Source organism: Zeugodacus cucurbitae, chromosome 4 (assembly GCF_028554725.1).
Source record: "Zeugodacus cucurbitae isolate PBARC_wt_2022May chromosome 4, idZeuCucr1.2, whole genome shotgun sequence".
Classification (NCBI taxonomy): domain Eukaryota; kingdom Metazoa; phylum Arthropoda; class Insecta; order Diptera; family Tephritidae; genus Zeugodacus; species Zeugodacus cucurbitae.
The window spans coordinates 15,885,293-15,908,113 of record NC_071669.1 but is presented as its reverse complement, the minus strand read 5'-3'; the positions used below and the strand labels follow the sequence as shown (position 1 = coordinate 15,908,113).

The window sequence follows — 22,821 nt, the reverse complement described above, 5'->3', positions numbered from 1 at the left end:
AACACTTCAAGTGTCTGTTCAAAGTTCCAGCATAGTTTTGAAATATTTTTCCACCCTTTAGAATTCACAAATGTTACAAAACTTCAACCAGTACATGATAGATTGGAAGTATAAATATTTGCGTTTATTTCGAGGAAAAGATCTAACTAGGCAGCGCAAACGGATTGCATTATTCAAAAATATTAAAATTTATCTATTTTTAAGAGATTATAAGGTCTTAAAATTATCAGTTGTTCGAAAATTGGTGACGATAATTCTACCCTTATCAGTTAAAAGCCACTACAACATGTATTTTTTAAAACTCAAGATCTCACATAGTGCTGGAAGGATAAAAGATTAAGAAATAGAACATCACTAAAGACAACAAATGGTGTGAGGAGCCTAAGAAAACATTGTAGAATACTCCTATTGTATGATATATTCTAAAGACGCATTGATAATTGGAGACACAGCTCAGCAGAACAACTAACAAAGAACCAAACACTGTAAAATGTTTACTAATGTTTAAAAAATACTAAAAAAAGAAAATTAATTTTTGTTTTTAATTAAAAAATAAAAATATTTTTTTTTTGTTTTCATTTTATTTTTTATTACAAATTTTATATATATTTTTACAACTTTTTTATCAAATTATTACTTCTAAAATATTTTTGTTGTATTACTAACTAAGAATTACAATAATTGTTTGCGCTTAAAAATATAATTTAATTTTACTGTTTTAAAATATCTAAAAGACATATTGTTGTTGTACCCACAAATTTATGTATAACGTAATGGAAGACTTTCGAAGATTTTGTTGTTATACATAAAGTTTGTGTTGAACTGCATAATAAGAAAGAAAAAAAAATTGGTTGCGATATTAAAACTTAAAACTAAGCAAACTAAAAAATATTAAAGCACAATTATCATTTTGTTTTTACTTAAACTAATTAAAGCTTTTAAACGCACACAAACCAGAAAAAAAATCACAAACACACAATTTTGTATAAAGATAATCTTTTTTTGAAATACAACATACACACGCACGACATGCAAGCAAATCGAAAACAAAAACAAAAAAAATTGTATAATATTGCACTGATCCACAGGATATAAGACAGCACGAGCGTAAGGAGCGCGGCATTTTGCAACACTTCACTTAAGCAGGCACGCGCTCTAGGAGGGCGCGTTGTACGCGAAGAATCCTGCGCTGTTGATGATGAACTTTGATTTTCAAGTGTTATACAGGAGACCAACTCCCGCGCGCACACTTTTTACACGCTTTCAAATTATTTGTTGTTGTTTTTGTTGTTATATAAGCTGCTTAATCCTTTTTAACGGCATGCTACAACTAAACACTCGAGGAGTTGTTAAAGCTTTCAACGCAAAATGAGCTCCATGAGCTTTAAAGCTTTGCACCAGTGTTGAGTACGACGAAAAACGATCGGAGTTTTGCTGGATGTCCTTGCGATATGCGACGTAAGATATGTATTGATGTTGAACTCCCAAATCCACAGCGCACTTTTTCTTGTGTAGAAGAGCGCTTAGGCGCGCGCCCACTCCACACTCCACATAGTGGTGGAGCGCGCTGGTCAGCGTTCGCGGCACGTCTGAGAGGTCGCGTCAACTCGCGTTGTTCATTTCGTACTGATCGCGTCGTGTGCGTGGCAGCGAAATTTAAATGGTTTTCGAAATGCGATAAAATGCTGAACCGCGGACCCGGTCCATGTGTGAGAGTGAGTGTGCATACATACATACATATAAAAATAACTACAGCGCTATGTATGCATGAATAAATAAGTGATAAATATATACACACAGCCGTAGAAAGAATGCATATAGGAGACATAAATATATGTATAAGTGACTGCGCGCAGACACATAAAACAGCAATCAAAGCCCTCACCAAACACCAACACCGCCGACAACTTCAGCGGCGAAGCAATCATTAAAAACACACAACAACAACAATATAAATAACAACGTACAACATTTCATAAAAAAATACAAAAAAATCAAAAAACAACAACAAAAACACAAATAAGACGATAACACACGCATATTCCCGCGAACACGCGAGAATCACATCAAACAAACAAATAAGAATTCTGAAGAAAGCAATAGGATTGACTGCCTTGTCGTTTAACTGCCAGTCTACTACATACCTACACACATACAGGGTGCATATGTGCTGTGTTTATCAGCGATAAAATGAAAAAAATAAAATTTTAAAAACAAAAACAACATAAAAGAACACCACAACGGCTCCTCGTCAAAAATGATGACGATGCTGTATGAAAAGTACAAACAAACAAAAACACAAAAATACATACAAACATACATTTGTACACATACATATATAATATACTCAGATAAAACTCGGCTTTAAATAGTGGACCCTTTCACATGCCTTACACGTTCGTGGGGCCGCAATGCCAATGACTTACATACATATGTGCAGTCATATATCAAGCATACATACTTACATCTCTACCATATCTACACACCATTAGCTATGCATTGCAAGAGGGGAGAAGTGTGTAATCACTTGTCAGAAGTCAACAACATAGGGGGCATAGAACGCTATGGGGGCTTACAAATACATATATGAATAGTAATGGAATATATACACTTGTAAATAAGAGACGTTATGTTTATGTGTATGTTCAACGAACAGAATTTGAGCCCGGTTCTAGTCTGCGCACTGCCTGATAGCAAGTCTCTTTGTACACGTAACTATGTATATATAAAACTTACTGCAGTCACTTTGGCATGTAGTCGTAAGAATGCAATTCGGTAAAAGTACATTTCAAGCTATTCAACTCACTTGTTGGACATACGTTTGTTTGGAGTGGTGTAATGCAACATCTCCTTTGGGCATATAAATGCAATTCAGCTCAAAACATAAAAGAAAATTAAAATTAAAATTAAGCTGATAAAAAATTAAATTCAACTGCAATACAATGCATTTCAGCTAAAAAACTAATTAACAACAGGTAAATATTAATTTATTTTAAAGCGCATACGATTGAAATGCAATCAGCTGCAATAAAATGCAATTCAGCTGTAGTAAAATGCAATTCAGCTACAAAAAATTTAATTCAGCAGCAAGAAAATAAAATTCAGCTATAAAAAATACAATACGACTGCAATTCAGCTAAAAAGTTAATTAACAAAAGATAGGTATTAATTGAATTTAAAATTTCTCATTCATAATTCATAATATGAAGCATATGAAATGCAATTCAGCTACAAAAAAATTAACTCAGCTGCAAGAAAAAGAAATTCAGCAGGAAGAGAATTCAATTCAGCTACAAAAAAGTCAATTCAGCTTCAAAAAAAATGGCACTCGGCTAAAAAATTAATTAACAAGAGTTAATTATTAATTTAATTTAAATCTTCTCATTCATTATTCATAATATGAAGCAAATAAAATGCAGTTCAATTACAAGAAAGATTAATTCAGCTAAAAATTCAATTAACTAAAGGATATTATCAATATAGTTAAAGATTCCACTCATAATTCATAATATGAAACTAAGAAAATGCAATTCAGCTACCAAAAATCAATTCAGCTACAATAAAATCCAATTCAACAGCAAGAAAATGTAATTTAGCTGCATTAAATTACAATTCAGCTAAAAAGTCAAATAAGAAAAAGTAATTATTAATTTATTTTAAATCGTCTCGTTCCTAATTCACAATATAAAGTTAATTAAAGACAATTCAGCTTTAATAAAATACAATTTAGCTACATAAAAGTCAATTCAGGCACAAGAAAAATAAATTCAGCTAAAATATTAATTAGCAAAAGTTTTTAATAAAGTTTAATGCTGCTCACTCATAATTAATAATTTATGTAATCAGTAACTAAGAAATTACTTGATTTACTGTAAAGTCACTTTTTAGAGCTATTCAGCCCATTTAATTTGCAGCTAAAGATAATAAAATAATGTTTTTGAAGCTATTCAGCTCAAAAATTATCAAGCTGAAGAGGAAAAATTATTGGTTTTGAGCGTAAATTACTTTAAATAAAAATTGCATAGCTAATATAAGCTATTCAGCGGAGATATTTGGTATAAGTAAAAATTATTTAGATAGTGAGTAGCTGTAACGTAATAATGCAATTCCATGAGCTCTAAGATTTTAAATAAAATATTGACCAATTAGATTATATTTCTACAATTCAGCGCTATGAAATTCAATTAATTTAAATTTATTACTTAAAATAAGTTAAATTTATTTGATTTTAACGAATTTTAAACATGTTTAAACATATTTAGCTCAGCTGAATTTTAACCATATTATTTTACAGTTGAATTGATTATCAAAATTTTGTCTTTTAATTAAAATTAATCAATTTAGCTGATAATAATAACATTTAGTAGAGTATTGAAAAAAGAAAAGATCATTCGATGAATTTTTTTTTGCATCAACTTTAGCGATGCAGATAAAATTTTAAGCAACATAATAAAACTCTGACCTCATAGGTTATATTTCCACAATTCAGCGCCACTAAATTCAATGAATTACTTAAATTACGTTAAATGTATTTGATTTTATGGTATTTTAAACATGCCTATACATATTCGGCTCAGCTGTATTTATTATTTTTATACTCTCGCAACAAAAGTTGCTAAGAGAGTATTATAGTTTTGTCCACATAACGGTTGTTTGTAAGTTCTAAAACAAAACGAGTTAGACATAAGGTTATATATACCAAAGTGGTCAGGGTGACGAGTAAAGTTCAGTTCTGTCTGTCCGTCCGTCCGTCTGTCCGTCCGTGCAAGCTGTAACTTGAGTAAAAATTGAGATATCTTAATGAAACTTAGAACACGTGTTCCTTGGCACCAAAAGAAGGTTAAGTTCGAAGATGGGCGGAATCGGACCACTGCCACGCCCACAAAATGGCGAAAACCACCCACCAAAAACACATAAAGAGCTATAACTAAGCCATAAATAAAGTTATGAAAATAAAATTTGGAACATAGGATCGCATTAGGGAGGGACACACTTGAATGTAATTTTTTTGGCAAAGTGGGCGTGACCCCACCCCCAAATATGTTTTATGTATATACCAATAAAGCTATATAAACCAAACTTTCTACAGTCGTTTCTTTTAGCCGTTTTCTTATACAATCCAAAAATAAAAGAAATCGGATAATAACCACGCCCACCTCCCATACAAAGGTTAGGTTGAAAATGACTAAAAGTGCGTTAACTCACTAAAAAGAAACGTCAGAATAACCAAATTTTACATAAGAAATGAAAGAAGGAAGCCGCACTTACAAAATGGAAAATGGGCGTGGCTCTCATCTCAAAAACTACTCGACAGATTGCAATGAAATTCGGTATATAATATTTTCTTGACACCCTGATGACACTGGTGGAATATGGGCGGAACCGGTTCACAACTACGCCTACTTCTCATATAACCCAATTTTGAATCCTTCTGATTCGTGCACTTTATAATGCATACATAAGGAACCCGTAAAGATAGCGAAATAAAACTTTACACAAATACAGTATTTGAGTTGTCACATCACTTGTGGAAAAATTGTTAAAATCGAACCATGACTTTTCAAGGCCCCTGATATCAAACATGAAGAACTCAGTGCCTAAGGGTAATTTTTCACCGAAAATATCGGTAAATCTCTAAATAAATTGCGAGAGTATAAAATATTTGGTTGCACCCGAACTTAGCCTTTCCTTACTTGTTTTTTATTTTAAATTCTATAAAGCTTTCACAAAACTTAGCCAATTCAGCTGAGAGTAATAACAATTAGTAAAGTATTTAAGCAATATAAGAGAGAAATTGTATGAAACTTGTCTTCAGAAACAGTATATGTATGTCAGCAATTCTGTGATATTAATTATACGTTATGATACAAATTTATATTTTATATGACTTTTCAGACTCTTTTTGCTATTTAAACACTTTTTTTCTATTTTTCCATTTAATACATATGTATTCTCTCTCATCTCCAGTTCAAGATCGTTCAAATTGAAATTTTACGCAAATTTCCAAGAGCTCTATATGCATTTTGTCTACTACAATAAATTGTTTCTAATTCACTTCAGTATATAATTAACTTCGATATATAAAACAACTATAATCAGTACACCCGCTTCAATGACGAAGGTGTGTAAGACTTGTTTTTTTTAATGATGAGAGCAACTAACTCTTTTAACTGTTAACATTTTCAGTTCATCAAAGTGTTGTTTTCAATCAGCTGTATGTTGGCATTAGTCAAAACCATGAACGATATGGGATCACTGAGTTTTAAATGCATCTTTGATCCAGCTAAAACTATTACCAAAATAGTACCGGGAATTCTTATCATACAACATGCATATGAATATGACAATAAGTATGCAACAAATCTACAAGCAGTTGACTGTTTTATAAATGTGGCGAGTAGTACAATTATTAATAAGAAAGTTGAAGAAATTACACAAGAATTTGAAACGCGTGATTTGAAGATCGCCGAAGAGCCACTAAACGATATGGAGTATAATGAAGATGTCGAAAAGCGGGAAGCAAATGAAGTAGACAACACAGTCGATGGAAAAGGTTTACAAAAACGAAAACTAAAGCGCGTTATAAATACAAAAGATGGCGCTGCGATGGAAATCTATTATAGATCTATAGCTGAAGATAAACAATTTAAACAGCGACATTTTACAAAAGTAACGAAAATTATTAGTTCTAAAAAAGCAACGCAAATAATAGTTAATGCGAGAAAAACACACGAAAATAATACGTTAAAAGGCATACTGAGTTTGCGAAAACGCACGGCATTTCACAGATCTATTAACGAAGATAAGTTATTTAAAACAAAAAACTTTACAAAAATAACGAAACGGCTGAAATCAAGATTCATTGAAGAAAATATTACCTTGGCTCAAATCTCGAAGCACAAATTTGAAGGTGTAGTTGAAGCATTCTGCGATAGTAAGAGTGTTGACTGTGACAGCGAAAAGTGTTATAAAAAAGGTTTTTATAGTATTATATAAGTGAACATTATTGTCCAACAATAAATAAAGATATTGCAATACATTCTTCTATAGCTCCAATTGAAACTGTTTATAAAAAGTCGAGCAAGGAAGTCTTCGAAGAACATGATGCCAGCAACAATGTCATTTCAACTATAGCTACAATTGAATCCGATTATAAAAAGCCGAGTAAGGAACTATTCGAAGAGAACAAGCCCAATAAAATTAGGGACTCCATAGAAAATAATAATATATTGGACCCAAGTAGTAGTGAGTTGAGTGCTAAAGAAATTCTCGATGAGAAACCGAAAAATTTGTTATTTGATAAAATTAATCCCGATGCTTTGATGGAAAATATTTTATTTCATCCAAGAGTTATTTATGCTTGATATTTTATAATAATTATGGAAATAAAAATATAAAAGAAATCTTCACAAATTTACTTTAATGTAAGAGTAATGGAAAATTTGAAGTAATTATTGCTTTAAAATGATTCTTTCAACAGAACGGCTGATTTTATTATTTCATTCCTTTCGAATGGTTAAAAGTTTTGAAATTTTTCTTAGAGACATCTTAAGAAAGTATAGTTTTTGTACTTATTTTCTGCTCCTGCTTTATACAAATTCATATTGGACCAAATTATTTAAATTAAACTCTAAAATAATTAATTAAAATATACGTATTTAAGAGAAATTACAGCTCAGACCGTGGCTACCACAGGTGGACACAGCAGTTACTGGTTTTAATCTACATATTAGCAGCAAACCCTTTATAAACCGCTGCAATAAAGAGCGGAAATCTTAGTTTATTAAATAAACTTTAATCCACTGTAATCAATTAATATAAGAATGTGTTCTATGGTTTATTATAATAGATAAAATGATATTAATAAACTAAAAAGTAGCACTTACTTATAATATTTCCAAATGAAATTACGTTTTATGGGCTTTCAGAAGTATTTATGCAAATATGTCTTTCACAAAATAGCACTAACACCAATACAAAAATGTTTCTATGTTCTGTGACAAATATATGAAACCTTCGGCAAATAACTCTACAATTGTTTCATATTTATAACACATTAAATGTTAAAATATCTTATCACACGCATAATAATTAGTTCACTGAACTGATTTAAATTTGTATTACTTATTTTACATTGTTAATATTTGCACAATTAATAAATAAAATCTTCACTCGCGATTTTACGCAGCGAACAAAACTGAAAAGACCGCAAAAACTAATTGTCAAAGAAGAAAGGATAAGGAAATGCAAAGAATGCGCTGAAACACATCCGGGAAAGCTTAAGCTCACAGAACAAAGCAGCCATCAGTAATCATAATATCGATATTAAAAGGAAATAAATTAGTTTTCTAGGACAGAATTTACTATGAAACTTTGTACATAAAATGTATATTCATTTAAAATAGTAAAAATATATTAATAATATAAAATAAAAATAAATGATACTAATATTTTTACATTTTAAGCAACTATTGATAATTCTCGCCACCAATAAACTAACTAACCTCTCTGTTTTTGTGCGCACATAGTGTGCTTATCGATAAACAACAGCTGACAGCTGTGCATAAACATTTCATTCGCCACAGCAAGCGCCTTTGCGCCACCCTTCATACTTCATACAGCTTTTTACGTCCAAAACCAACAGCTGGCGTTTTGTTTAAACTTTAGCATATACATATATAAATTGTTTACAATTTACAAAGTGTACGCATAGATAACATAAATGTGTAATCAATATAAAGAGCTGCAAAGTTACACCCGAAGTCAACTCACCGGCATAAGCACAGTCGCTCAACGGAACTCGTGAAGAGCACTAGCTTAGCTAGCCAGATAAAAGATTGGTGGAAAACACTCTATTACAAATTGTGCTAACAAGTTTGCTGTATGTGTAGGCGCTAACGCATAAGTGCACGACCAACTCCGGCAAAGTGTTGTTTATGGAATTTTCCACGCAAACATAAATGATCACACATTGCGTGCATGCAAACGGCTTGTGTGTATATTTACTGTAACTACAACTCTTGGCCAACATTTGTTCATTCATAGCGCAACATAACTCACAACAAGCACAGACATACGAACATTCCAGAACTTCAGAAAATCAGAAAATGTCTCACCGTCGTCTATACATAAGCGCTACACAGCGTCCAATTGCACCCTTTTGCGATTGTGCATTTCCGCAAAGTGTCCTGCTCGCCACTTATAAAGGATATATACCGGATTTAGTGCATTGTCGTTGTGGTGAACGTGTTGTGGAAAATAAAAGTGAAAATTCAAATAAAATAACTGAGGGTACAGAAGAGCAAACCCCTCAGGCATCAGTTTGTCAACCGAATGGTTTACAATGGAATTGGGAACAAAATGAAACAACTGACACTTTGATCAAAGGCGCTGACATCACATTCCATCCTACCTATAGTCAGGGCACGGCTATTGTGCGCAGTGAACGACCACTTAAAACGGGCATGGTGCATTTCTGGGAGATGCGCATCATAACGCCACTTGCGGGCACCGATGTGGTAAGTTTCACTAAGGCACATAATTTAAAGTTGTTTTGTGTTTTTTGAGTGAAGTTATTAAATATTTATGTTTTACTAGTAGTGTGAAAATTTTTGTGATTTCTTGTGAGGAAAGTGATTTCTTTTATAACAACAAAATCAAAAATAAATTACTACAAATATTGACACTTGCTGCTTAATCTATAGGCAAATTTATTTCCATTTAGTGCTGTAAATTCATACAAATAAATCAACTATTTGGAATTATGTTGCTATTTTTATATTAATAATTTCTTATGCAATTTTTTTTTAACATTAAGATTAATTTTTTCATCAAATGTCTTTCTATTTTTAAAAATCATAGCCAAAAGTGCACAATGATTAATTCTGCTTAATTCTCAGTTCTTATCTCTCGACTCCATCTTTTACTCATTTAAAGTAGAACAGTAGGTCGTATTGGCAAGCCATTTAATGTTAATATATGGCAATCTATGTTTAATTATCAACAAGTTTAATGAAAAAACGCTTTGAAACAGATTTTTTAACAGCAAGTTTGACTTGTTGGGACTGCTCTCAAGTTTTATGTTTATGGTTTTAAGACAGTATGTATGTGTGTATGTCGCTTAGGACACCTGTAGTTCTTAAAAAAAATGCTTATATTTTCATTTATATGTATGTATGTATGCACAAAGCACCTACTACTTTTCAGTTGTTTATTTGCATAAGCGTTTATTATCAAACTCTTTGTTATAATCATTCACTATTTTTGTGATTAATTTTTGTGTACAAAAAAAACTAAGTTCATGTGCCTTTCTACATACATACATGTGTCCATTGTTTAAAAGTATGATACCCGCATATATTATTCATAAATATGTATGTATGTATATGCTAATATACTTTGTTCGGCAAATAATTATATAGATATTTTTATATATTTTTTATTATTTTTTTATATATATTTTTTATATATTTTTTAATTCTTTATATTTTTATTTTTAATTTTTTTATAGTCTTTTATTTTTTTATATTATCATACTACACACAATCGCTAACGTTATGTCGACAATAATAGCGCTTGTGAGCATATTTATGTATGTATATGTCTATGTATTTATTGTGTCAACTGTCTGCTGGTGATTAAATGTTGAACCGTTATCAATTGAAACAATAATTAAATTTATTTTTATTTGTTATTAAAAATATGTTTTATAGATTGTTTATGTTTAAAGTCTAATGCACACACGTACAGACATACGTGGGTATCGATAATGTCAACAGAGTTCTTTAACTTTTGTAGTCAAGCTTAGGAAGACACTTAATAACCACATTCAAGGTTCATAAATGTATCCATGTGCGAAATATATGCTAGGTGTCTAGCCAAGCTTGCAATGCATGCAATTGTGAAATTTTTTTGCTTTCCTTAACCCTTATTGCTTTTGTGTATTTATAGAAAGTAGTCTAAAAAAAGTGCAATATAAAAATCACAAAGAATTTCACGAAACAAAGGTGCATGAAAGACGAGAACAAGACTCACTTTTATGACTAATATTGTTACAATAACAACAACTAGCAGATTTAAAATAATTGATTACACTCATTGCGAATTACGAAGATTATGTAAGATATTGTTGCAGCCGCACTTGTATAACATATACCATAAAGCGTAAATTTTCTGACGTAATATATAATTATTTTATTTGTTAATAAAAATATCGAGATAAATACTTTCGAAGTTATATAAAATCTTAATAAATTTTGATAATAATCGCTTATATTAATTTATTATTATTATTTTTTTCTGCTTGCTGATTTCTATCACAATCAAATCTTGTGGTTATTTGCCTAAACTTGAGTTTGAAATATTTACATATGCACTCAACTGTACATAACTAAACTTGTTGTTGTTGGCAATTGATTGAAGACCGTCAATTGCTTTTAATTTAAAGCATTGTGACGTATGATTAAAAATGTTAGGCGAAATATATATGTGTGTGTGTGTGTGATGGTGCCGAGGCCACTTCTAACGTCTTCTACATGCGACAATTTCTCAATTTCAATGGTCTAATTTGTAAAAATTGGCACAGTTGGAATGTAATTGAATGTTAATTGAAGAAGAATGGGCCCAAGGATTACTATAGAATCAAATGCTGCATAAAAATGTTATTAAATTTAGTTATATATGTATGTATATATGAAAAAAAGTAATAAGCTTCTTTATATAATACGTTTTCTTCACTTTTTCTGTATTAAGCCACAAATTATGTCAGTGAATTTCCATAGAAGAAAATAAAATAATTAACAAAGTTGTAACAAATTTTGGTTTGCTTGCAATTTGTCAATATTATTTGTTTATTTTTTGCTAATTAATTAGATTACACATATTTAGTGCTAACTACTGCGCTAATTCCAGCTTCAGTTAGCTTCGCGTCATTACACTGGCTACCTATTAAGTGTTTGTTTGGCTTGCATGCTCAAAGGCTACATACAAATTGGTTTTTCACGTGCTCAAACTGCTTAAAATATACAGTTGTTGTCAGCTAATTAGCAACGCTATCTTTTGATAAACGCTTGTTATGTAATGTCTTAAAGAATGTGCAAATATTTAAAACTACCGTTGCTAATGTTGACCATACAAAGGCACCGGGTAGTTATGTAAGATCAAACCTCAAAATAGCAATTCTCTTCCGAAAAGACCTAAAAAAGAGTTTTACTGGCATTTGACAAAAAAATCAGGACGTATTTAAGAGATACGACGTGTAGACTTTGCAGTGTCCCATTGATTTTGGAGTGGGAGCATGTCATTTGGAGTGCATAACACATATGTAGGTTTAAATGATCGAAAGTATGTTTGAACACCAAGAAATCAATAGTTCTACTAACGCTATGTTTCACGCGTAGTGAAATATCGAGGTTGATGTATGGGCATGTTTTTGCTGGTATGGCGTTAGTCTACTTTATAGAATTAATGGAATTGAAATAAGGAAATGTTTATCTGTATACGAAAGAATGTTATTTGGTCGGTTGCTGAGGAAAATTTGACTGTTGTGGAAATTTCAACAGGATAACGACCCAAAGCACATGCCAAAGTTACAGAAAATATTTTTCAATGAAAATTTAAAAATTTTGTGCTGACTTCAACACACTAAAGCATCTCTGGGGAGAATTTTATTATACAACAAGTAGGGGCGAGGTTCGGGTGTAACCGAACATTTTATACTTTCGGAATTTATTTATTTAATTTTATTAATATAGCACACAATTTGCCTTACATATTCGGCATTGTCCATTAACAGTTTGAAACCCCTAATATTAAAGAGCTAAGGGAAGTTATAACCCGATATCACTCATTTTTGGCACGGAGACATAGTATTAGAAGAAAAATATTCCCTCTGAATTTCTTCAAAATATCTGAGAGACTTACCAATATTTTCTGTAAAAAAATGTATTCGAAGCTCGAAGATCCTCATGTTCGATATATGGGGCCTTGAATACTTGTGGTCCGATTTCGGCGATTTTTAGTTATTCTGTTGTTCAGATATCTTCACTAGTGCTTACTTTATATATAGTAAAGTAAACGATTAAGATCGACTTCAAAGTTCTGGTATATGGGAAGTAGTGGTGGTTGTGAACCCATTTGGATTATTCTCATAACATACTATTGGAAAACCAGGAAAATATTATGAAATGAAATTTCATTCAAATTGGTCGAGTAGTTTCGGAGATATGGTTTTTGAGCTATAAGTGGGCGGAATCATTGAGTGCAGCTCTTCTGTATCACCTTTATACTGAAATTTAATGTTTATGTTGATTTTCCTCAATAAATTAAAGCATTTTTAGTTGTTTTCAATATAACCTTTGTATGGGAGGTGGACGTGGTTATAATCCGATTTCATCTATTTTTGAACTGTATAACCACGTAAAAAACGAATCTAGACAGTTTCATTGATATAGCTTTAGTAGTAGTTTAGAATAATTTGTTTTCTGTTTATTTTTAAATTGTCCATAAATTTAAATATAATTAGCGAAAAAAGTGTGAAAATGAATGTTTTAGTGGAAAAAGAATATTTAAATTTTACTAAATGTCGTTGCTAATTAGCTGGCAACAGCTGTATATTTGTTTAATTATTAACTGATATTTATAAATATCTGAATTTTATTGATACTCTTATTTTCGAATAACACGATTTTGAGGTTATAGTAATTTTTTTTTATTTTTGCTGCAAAAAAATTTTAACATTACTATATTAACTTGAGCCGCACATATTTTATGTTTTTTGCAAAAGTTCCGAAAAACGTAATTTTGAGGTTATATTAATTTTTTTTCATTAGTTATATTTTGTTTTTGTTGCAAAAAATTAAATTCAGCTTGAAACACACTTGTTTTCAGTGGAAAATTTTCTTAAAACGCAAGAAGTTAATATTTCTCTAATTATAAAAAATAATATGTCACGATTTTAGTAAACAGTGTCATAAAAATATTTAGATAACTGTGTAAATATAACATTTGTAGTTGCATATGTATGTCAAGTCTATAAAAATTATGCATTCCCAGCTTTATATATACAATATGCATATATGTATTGCATTCAATTGCGTTCTGTTTTGTTTTCGGCTCTCCCAGGCAGGCGGCGCATTAGATAGAATAGCATCTGGTTGTCTCTATATAATACCAATGGATTTACTATTATTTGCACTTATACTTTACATTATCTTATCAGTAACTGTAACTAATTAGCTTGGATGAAATTTAAAGTATAGAAGATAAAGTAGAATTGAAGAGCAGCATGAAGCAGTTGTGTGGAGCATTGGCACGTACCAAATGATATTTTATATATGCATGTATGTATGTGATTGGCGTTGCAACCGTTTAGCCGAATCAACGATAGTGCGCCACCTCTCTCTCTCCTTTGCAGTTCGACGCCAGTTGGAGATGCCAAGTGTAACCAGGTCGCTCTCCACCTGGTCCCTCCAACGGAGTGGAGGCCTTCCCCTTCCTCGACTTCCTCCGGCGGGTACTGCATCGAACACTTTCAGGGCTGGAGTGTTTTCGTCCATTCGGACAACATGACCTAGCCAGCGTAGCTGCTGTCTTTTTATTCGCTGAACTATGTCAATGTCGTCGTATAACTCGTACAGCTCATCGTTCCATCGTCTGCGGTATTCGCCGTTGCCAATGTTCTGAGGACCATAAATCTTGCGCAAAATTTTCTTCTCGAAAACTCCTAGTGTCGTCTCATCTGATGTTGACATCGTCCAAGCTTCTGCACCATAAAGCAGGACGGGAATGATACGCGACTTGTAGAGTTTGATTTTGGTTCGTCGAGAGAGGACTTTACTGTTCAATTGCCTACTCAGTCCAAAGTAGCACCTGTTGGCAAGAGTTATTCTGCGCTGGATTTCGAGACTGACATTGTTCGTGTTGTTGATGCTGGTTCCCAGGTATACGAAATTATCTACGACCTCGAAGTTATGACTGTCAACAGTGACGTGGGAGCCAAGACGCGAATGCGCCGACTGTTTGCTTGATGACAGGAGATATTTCGTCTTGTCCTCATTCACCTCCAGACCCATTCGCTTCGCCTCCTTATCCATGCGGGAAAAAGCAGAACAAACGGCGCGGTTGTTGCTTCCGATGATATCAATATCATCGGCGTACGCCAGGAGCTGTACACTATTGTAGAAGATTGTACCTTCTCTGATTAGCTCTGCAGCTCTTATAATTTTTTCCAGCATCAGGTTAAAGAAGTCGCACGATAGTGAGTCACCTTGTCTGAAACCTCGTTTGGTATCGAACGGCTCGGAGAGGTCCTTCCCAATCATGACGGAGCTTTTGGTGTTGCTCAACGTCAATTTACACAGCCGTATTAGTTTTGCGGGGATACCAAATTCAGACATCGCGGCGTAAAGGCAGCTCCTTTTCGTGCTGTCGAAAGCAGCTTTAAAATCGACAAAAAGGTGGTGTGTGTCGATCCTCTTTTCACGGGTCTTCTGCAAAATTTGGCGCATGGTGAATACCTGCTCAGTTGTCGATTTTCCAGGTCTAAAGCCACACTGATTTGGTCCAATCAGTTTGTTGACGGTGGGCTTTAGTCTTTTATATATGTAGCTATTATATGTATATATATGTTTCAAATTTTGTTATTTAATTTACTATAATTAAAAAATATATATTTTTTAGAATATTGTAATCTTTTGTGCCTCCGCGTATTTTACACGCGCTGATAAGGCAGACGCTGACATTGTTCAAAGGGTCAAAATATAGCAAATATATATATTAAAATTACACCATTCGCCTTAGTTATTAAGCTCTCTTCTTGATTTAAAATCACTACAAAAATAACAACAATAATAAACAAATGTAATAACTGAATATTATGTACATTTGTAAATATTTTTTTTCGCTGCTTATCTACAAGACAATATAATATTTTATATTCATTAACAAACAATAATTAAATATAAAATATTTATTTTTTTGCTGTCTGCTCTTCTCATTCCAGATGTTTGGTATTGGCACCGATAAAGTTGAACTTAATCAATTCCAGTATCATTTTGTTTCGGCGCTCGGCACCAACGCACAATCCTGGGGATTTTCCTACAATGGCAAAATCCAACATAACGGCGTGCAGCTGCCTTATGGTCAGAAATTTTCGCAGGGTTGCATTGTGGGCGTTTGTTTGGATCGTGCGCGTGGCACATTGGAATACTATTTGAATCGTCGTTCACTGGGTGTCGCCTACACGAATATACCGCTGGATCCGGAGGTGAACATCTATGCTATGGTTTGTTCGACAGCGGCCAAGTCAGTGGTGCGCCTGATAAATTCCACCTCGCAAGCGGATTGTCTGCAGTTGCGCGCTTTTAAAGCGCTCTCCAAACAGCCGAAAGACTTGCAGTTACTACGTCAGATGCCCGGTTTTCGTGGTATACTGAATGATTATTGGTTCCTAACGCCGCCGTTGCGTTATTCACGTCGCAATGCGTCGTGTGATTTGGATTTAGCCGATGAGGCGGTGCTATCGAAATCAAGACTGAGCCGAAAGCAGAAATATAAAGGTTTGTTTGAGTACAGTTTTGATAATTATATTCAAAAACTAACGGAACTTTTGAAGTTTCGCTGGTTTGTTGCGTCCAATTGTCAAAATTTTATTTTGGTCCCACGATGTGAAGAAACACGAAACTGGCTGAATCAACATAATTCAAAATGTTTCAAGAACGAAAATTCCCAATATTTTTTTAAAACATCCCGTATCTATTTTGAGAGTTGATTATTTATTCTTCCAATGAAAAAAGTTTATTTGAAGACTGATTCGCGCAGCTTAACGAATGTATACATTTTTTTATCAACAAACAAAAATTCCCGTTATTTTTTGAACACCTCTCGTATGTTTTTTTGAGAGTTGACTCTATTTTCTCTTGTAATGAAAAATGCTTAATTTAACTGATTCGCGCAGCTTAACGAATGTATAAATTTTTTTTCAACAAACAAAAATTCCCGTTATTTTTTGAACACCTCTCGTATCTATTTTGAGAGTTGAGTATTTTTTCTTCCAATGAAAAACTGCTTATTTGAAGACTGATTCGCGCAGCTTAACGAAAGAATTTTTTTTTCAAAAAAACGAAAATTCCCGTTATTTTTTTAACATGAGATGTGTTCTATTTTTAGAGTTGAGTATTTATTCTTCCAATGAAAATTGCTTATTTGAAGACTTGAATTGCTTATTAATTTAAACCTGCTATTGTTATTGTAGTGGCGCTTTAGAGATTGTAGTGTTCTCTAAGTACCATTCCCACATCTGTCGGGTCTACTTAACTTACCCGTATTTTTATCCGTCGAAAGACTGTTAACTCGGTAACATTCTTCAAATTCAGTTTACAAATACTTTTTATCGCTACAACAACAACAAAAACAACACTAAAACCGTAAAACTTGGAAAACTCAATCAACCTTTCAAATTCCCTCTAACCTCAAATTATTTTCCAAAAATTCTAAAATTTCCATTTCTATATCTTACAGATGATGACTTAGACATAAATGATCTCTACTCAAATGCGCACAAAATCGCGATGCGTCGCAGTCCAGAGAAAGATGAGGACTTGCATCCCAGCGAGTTATTCGATGAATACTTTCATTTCCTTTTCTAAGCGCCCAGTTAAAAAGTAACAAAACAAAAAAGACTAATTTACGCAAGGAAAAATAATTAACAAAACCCCATTGTAAAATACCGTTTTCCCACTTAAGCATTTACAAATACTATTTATGGTTATTAAATTTGTAGTAGTGCAATTAGTAAACGTAAATTTAATTATAAGTTTTTAACGCTAAAGATAAAACAGTTGTGTATGCAGGCTCACAAATTTTCCATTGCCATATTTTTGATTTTTTTTTTAATTAATTTTTAAATTATATTTTTTAGTACTAAAATTATGCACAATGTGTTACAATTAAACTGTTGCCAGGCATTAATTTTTATTTAACTTAAGCCTTTACAACTGCTGGCAAATATTTGTAATTAGTTAATTTGTGCGACTTAATTTGATAACACTTAAACTCTTTATGCACTTAGCATTTGAGAAATTTGTCGTTTTTTACACTCCTTAACTCTTTTGTTTTTGATCCGCTGCGCGCTCAATTCAGTTTCTAAGCAAAATCGTGCTAAGACACTTGTCGCATTGTTAGCACCACTTTACTTATGTGCACTCGTTTAAGTAGCTAAGTAGCTGTATAAATAAGCTTAGTTGTTAAGTAGATTATTAATGCATTTCTATGGGAAATGCGCTAATTTGTTTGTACATATAACTCTATTGTGAGTTTAATTGACGTTTGTGTTCAAGAGAAATTTTGCATTTGCAGCTAATGCACAATTAGAACACACATTTGTTTACATTAATTTATTAATTACACTTTATAAATGACTAATTTTTTAAAATAGTTTTTATATGCCAAATAAGAAGAGTTAAAATAATAAATTCTACAAAAATTTATTTTTATTGAATGTTAAAAGGCGTGTTTTATTTTGCGAAATTTTTATAAATTTTAATACATTTATTTTAAAAACAATGACAAAACAAACAAGAATTTGCTATGAACATTCCTAAGTGGTAACAATCAACCAGCTTCATTGTCTTTAACTGTCTTCAATAAATGAGTCACAATACACATTTATCATTGACGAAAACGAATTGGCATGTGCTGCAATTAGTTTTCGCGTGAAATTGTCATCGAAAACGTGATACTATGAGCCGTTTTCGAACATCAAATCGTAACGTTTTTGCATGTACCAGAAATCGAAATCGTAACAGTTGTTATACTCTCGCAACAAAGTTGTTTTGCTCACCTAACGTTTGTTTTTAACACCTAAAACCAAATAATCCCCCTTCCGCTTTTTTGTTCTTTATTCAATGCTTTATGAGAAGTGTTACAGTGATCGGATTTAGTTCAAATATGCGTCGTTTCGTTCGATAATCTGTTTCCATCTCGACGGCATCTTCATAAGTAGCTCGTAGAAGCCCCCCTCCGTATTTGCCAAGAACTCGGACAGCTACTTTTCACAAGCCTCTTTTGAGTTCAACTTTACACCACCAAAAGCGTTCGCCGTAAACAGGAACAGGTGGTAATCACTTGGCGGTATGTCCGGGCTATATAGGTGGATGCGATAAAACCTCCCACCCGAGCTCCCGAGTCATCAACGAAGTGTGTGGTCTGGCGTTGTCCTGGTGGAACACTGCACCCTTCCGGTTGGCCAATTCTGGACTTCTGGTACATTCGCCTGCTTCAAGCGGTCCAGTTGTTCGCAGTAGATGGTAGAATTAAGCGGGATGGGAGCAGCTCGTAGTGGATGATCCCCTTCCAATTCCACCAATCACACAGCAAAACCTTTCTGGCCGTCAGTCCCGGCTTGGCCGCTGTTTGGGACGATTCCGATATGTGATCCATTTATCGACGCCAGCCACCATCCGCTTTAAAACTTGGTCGAATTCGTTCCGTTTCAGCAGCAGCATATCGCAGGCATTGATTCGGTCCTGAAAGTTTCAGCAGATAATTTAAAATGGTTTAGTGTCTAACTCCCATCTCCTGGACGATATCACGAGATGCCCCAACCTATCAATGTTATATATACCAAAGTGATCAGGGTGACGAGTAGATTCAAAATGGCGAAAACCAAAAATTTAAATAAACTTTGCAGAATAAATGACAGAAAAGGCCGTACTCAGATAAAATTAAGTTCGATATGTAATATATTCTTGACACCCAGATGGCACGGGCGGAATATGGGCGAAATCGGTTTACAACCAGCACTACATCTCATATGACTCAGTTTGGAATTCCATCTGATTTCTTCACTTTATAGTAAATATGTACATTAGGAACCAATGAAGATGTCGGGAAAAAAATTTTAAGAAATACTGGTCCCTGATATAGAACATGAAGAACTCAGTGTCTAAGGATAAGAGTCTTTTTCTTCTAATAGTGTGTCTCTGTACCAAAAATGTTTAAAATTGGGTCATAAATTCCCGAGCAACCGAACTTAGCCCTTCCTTATTTGTTCCTTTTCGCTGTTTGGCGCTAATTGGTGATACCAATAGCAACCAGGTCTTTCTCCACCTCGTCTTTTCAACGGAGTGCAGATCTTTCTCTTCCTCTGTTTCCAACAGCGAGTACAGCGTTGAACACTTTAAAAACTGGATCGCTTTTATCCTTTCGAACAACATGACCTAGCCAGCGTTGTCGCTGTCTTTTTATTCACTGAACTATGTTAATGCCGTTCTATCGTCTAGGACTTTACTTTTCAATTGTCTACTCAGTTCATAATAACACCTGCGGCAAAAGTAATTCTGTGTTGGATTTCAACGTTCAATAACTGGTGAATCTTACGTAGTCCCAACAGTACTAGAAGGGGTTCGGTAGTTCCCGGACTTGCGAAATAGAACGCCTATGGGCTAAACCCTTTACTCCGTCCTTTAGTATTTCGACTGCGGGACCGCAGTTAGACATTGCATCACAAGGACAGGTGTTAGCCAATTGGCTCTTCATCTTCCATTTCGGATCTAATACTGTCTCAGCGCGTGCCTCTCTTTGATCCTTTGCCACTCCTTCCTCCAAAACTACTAAGGCTCTCGCATTCCAATCTCTTATTCTGTCCCGTATCTGCTGAGATCGAATCATATGCGATACAATATTCGCTGGCGCCAAACGCTCACCTATGAGTGCCTCCAGTTCAGCACTTTCCCCTTCATAACGCACACGTTCGAAACATATGCATTTAGCATTTTCACTCTCGTTGCCACAGAAAGCACAGTCGGTCTTATCTTCATGTCCATATTTGTGCAGGTATTCTCTAAAACAGCCGTGACCACTCAGGAACTGCGTCAGATAGTAATCTGTTTCGCCACGTTTCACCTCTACCCACTCTTGTACGTTTCTGATTAGCGAGTGCGTCCATCTGCCTTTCGAGGCCTCATCCCAACTTTTCTGTCACTCAATAAGGCTCGTCCGTCTTTCATGCGTCCGCTCTTCGTTCGTTAGGCGTCTCCCTGTGAACTATATCCAAGTCCATTCGATAGGGTTAGAACCAAAGCTCGGTTTGAGCGAGTGAATCCTGATTTAATTGAGAGAATTTTTGAGAAAGATTCACCTACTTTTTTCTAAACATTATATGCAAGGTAAAAGAAATAACCTCAAAATTATATTTATTTATTTAATTTTATTTGTAATTTTCATTGCGCTGGCGCACCTCAATCATATAGTACTTATGCATTTGCAATACATGTTTAAGTTTAAGATAGCAGAATAAAATTGTTGTTGTTAAATATATATGTATAGTATAAATTGTGCTGCGTAAAAACTACAAAATCGATCATTTGCAAAATATTAAGTAATTGAAGCAGAATATGAATAATAATTTAAATTATTATTATTATTAAAAAAAAAATTAACTCACAAACACAAACCGCAGCGCATTAATAAAATACCGTTTTCCGCTAAATGACTAACGTAGTGTATAAAACTATTGTTTAAATAATTATTATGTTTATTAGCCTTTGCAGCCATTTTGAAATGTGTATGAGAATAAAATTGTGTTGAAAGCCAAATTGTATGAATTTCAAGCGAAATATTTCAACTTTAATGCTGCTCACTCATCATTATCAACGTCGCCGTCGTATTCGTCATGCGCTAAATGCTTCGGTACCCTTCTAGCTTTCGCATTCGCCTTAGTCTTAGCCTTCAAACCACCCCCGCCCACACATGCCTGCTGCGTGCTAAGCGAAAAAACCACGCCCAATGGCAGCTAATCTATATCATCGTCATCATCATCGAAGATTGTGTACTTCTTTTGTGAACGCTTGCGCCGCGTCTGCTTCTTGGAGGTGGTAGCCGCAGCACTGCTGCTCACTGGTGCCGCCTGTATGGGCGTAGACGGTGCGCTAGCCAATGATTTGTTCAATTTCAATTTCATCTTCACCGCCGCTGTGGATGTGGTCGCGATTTCCTCATCTTCCGAGCCGTCATCACCGACTTCCTCCTCCTCGTTGTCCGATGCCTCGGAACCAGCTGCTGTGCCCCCGCCACCGCCGCCACCACTTGCAGACTCATTGCCTGCTGCAGCGGCCGCTGATGCAGCTGCGCTTGCTGCTGCCGTTACGCGTGCACGTGCGCTCACGAATACCTTCTGCAGTTCAATGGAATCAAGGTAGATGAGTGATGCCTCCTCATTGTAGATTTGTGCATTCTGACATAGCTGTACGAAGTCCTTCTCCAGCTCATTGATGTCGCCGTATTTGCAATCTTCGATGCGTTGTAAAATCTTCTTAATATCCACAGGACGTTTTATAATTTCATAATAGTCGGGTAGACGCTGGCGTGATGGTAACTTCATAAACGGTTCGGAGAGCACGCGTCCATCGTCGTTTGTGTACTTTATAACCGCTGACATTATCTTATTCATTTGCTTTTTGAGACGCTTATCGATATTTTGACGACGACGTCGCTTCATAATTAGCTCATCTTCATCGGATTCATCTTTACGGTTTTTACGTTTACGGCGCTTACGCTTTGCATCGTCTTCATCCTCCTCCTCTTCGAACTCGGCACCATCGTCAATGGCTTTGAGCCATTCCTTTTCTGTAAGGCTGTCCGTGTAGTCAACCTCTTTGCGTTGTCGAGAACCGCGGCCTGTTAAAAGCAAATGTAATATGTTCGAAAATTGATTAGTGAAATTCGAAAAAAAGAAACGGAAATTAAATCTGCAGAAAAAATTGCATGAAATTGCAATTCGAAATTGAATTCGAATTCGAAAATATGTTCGAATTTAAGTTTAAA

General features: G+C 34.1%; 3 protein-coding genes across 5 annotated transcripts in view; 2 read left to right on the top strand and 1 right to left on the bottom strand.

Moving 5' to 3' along the window:
* Nucleotides 1–5,970: 5,970 nt before the first annotated feature.
* Nucleotides 5,971–9,052, top strand: LOC105217505 (uncharacterized). Its single transcript, XM_011192544.3, has 3 exons — nt 5,971–6,121; nt 6,187–6,976; nt 7,051–9,052. The coding sequence occupies exons 1-3, from the start codon at nt 6,113–6,115 to the stop codon at nt 7,362–7,364; spliced, it is 1,113 nt and encodes a 370-aa protein (XP_011190846.1). The 5' UTR covers nt 5,971–6,112; the 3' UTR covers nt 7,365–9,052.
* LOC105215556 (SPRY domain-containing SOCS box protein 3) lies at nt 8,776–21,812 on the top strand. Its single transcript, XM_011189534.3, has 3 exons — nt 8,776–9,518; nt 16,001–16,556; nt 17,518–21,812. The coding sequence occupies exons 1-3, from the start codon at nt 9,108–9,110 to the stop codon at nt 17,643–17,645; spliced, it is 1,095 nt and encodes a 364-aa protein (XP_011187836.1). The 5' UTR covers nt 8,776–9,107; the 3' UTR covers nt 17,646–21,812.
* LOC105215539 (ATP-dependent helicase brm) overlaps nt 21,196–22,821 on the bottom strand; it is a 26,204-nt gene continuing 24,578 nt past the window's right edge. For all 3 annotated transcript variants that reach the window (XM_011189509.3, XM_029043435.2, XM_029043438.2), the window contains one exon: nt 21,196–22,674. In XM_011189509.3, the coding sequence (XP_011187811.1) occupies nt 21,791–22,674 (884 nt within the window). In that variant the 3' untranslated portion in view covers nt 21,196–21,790. The remainder of the gene's footprint in view (nt 22,675–22,821) is intronic.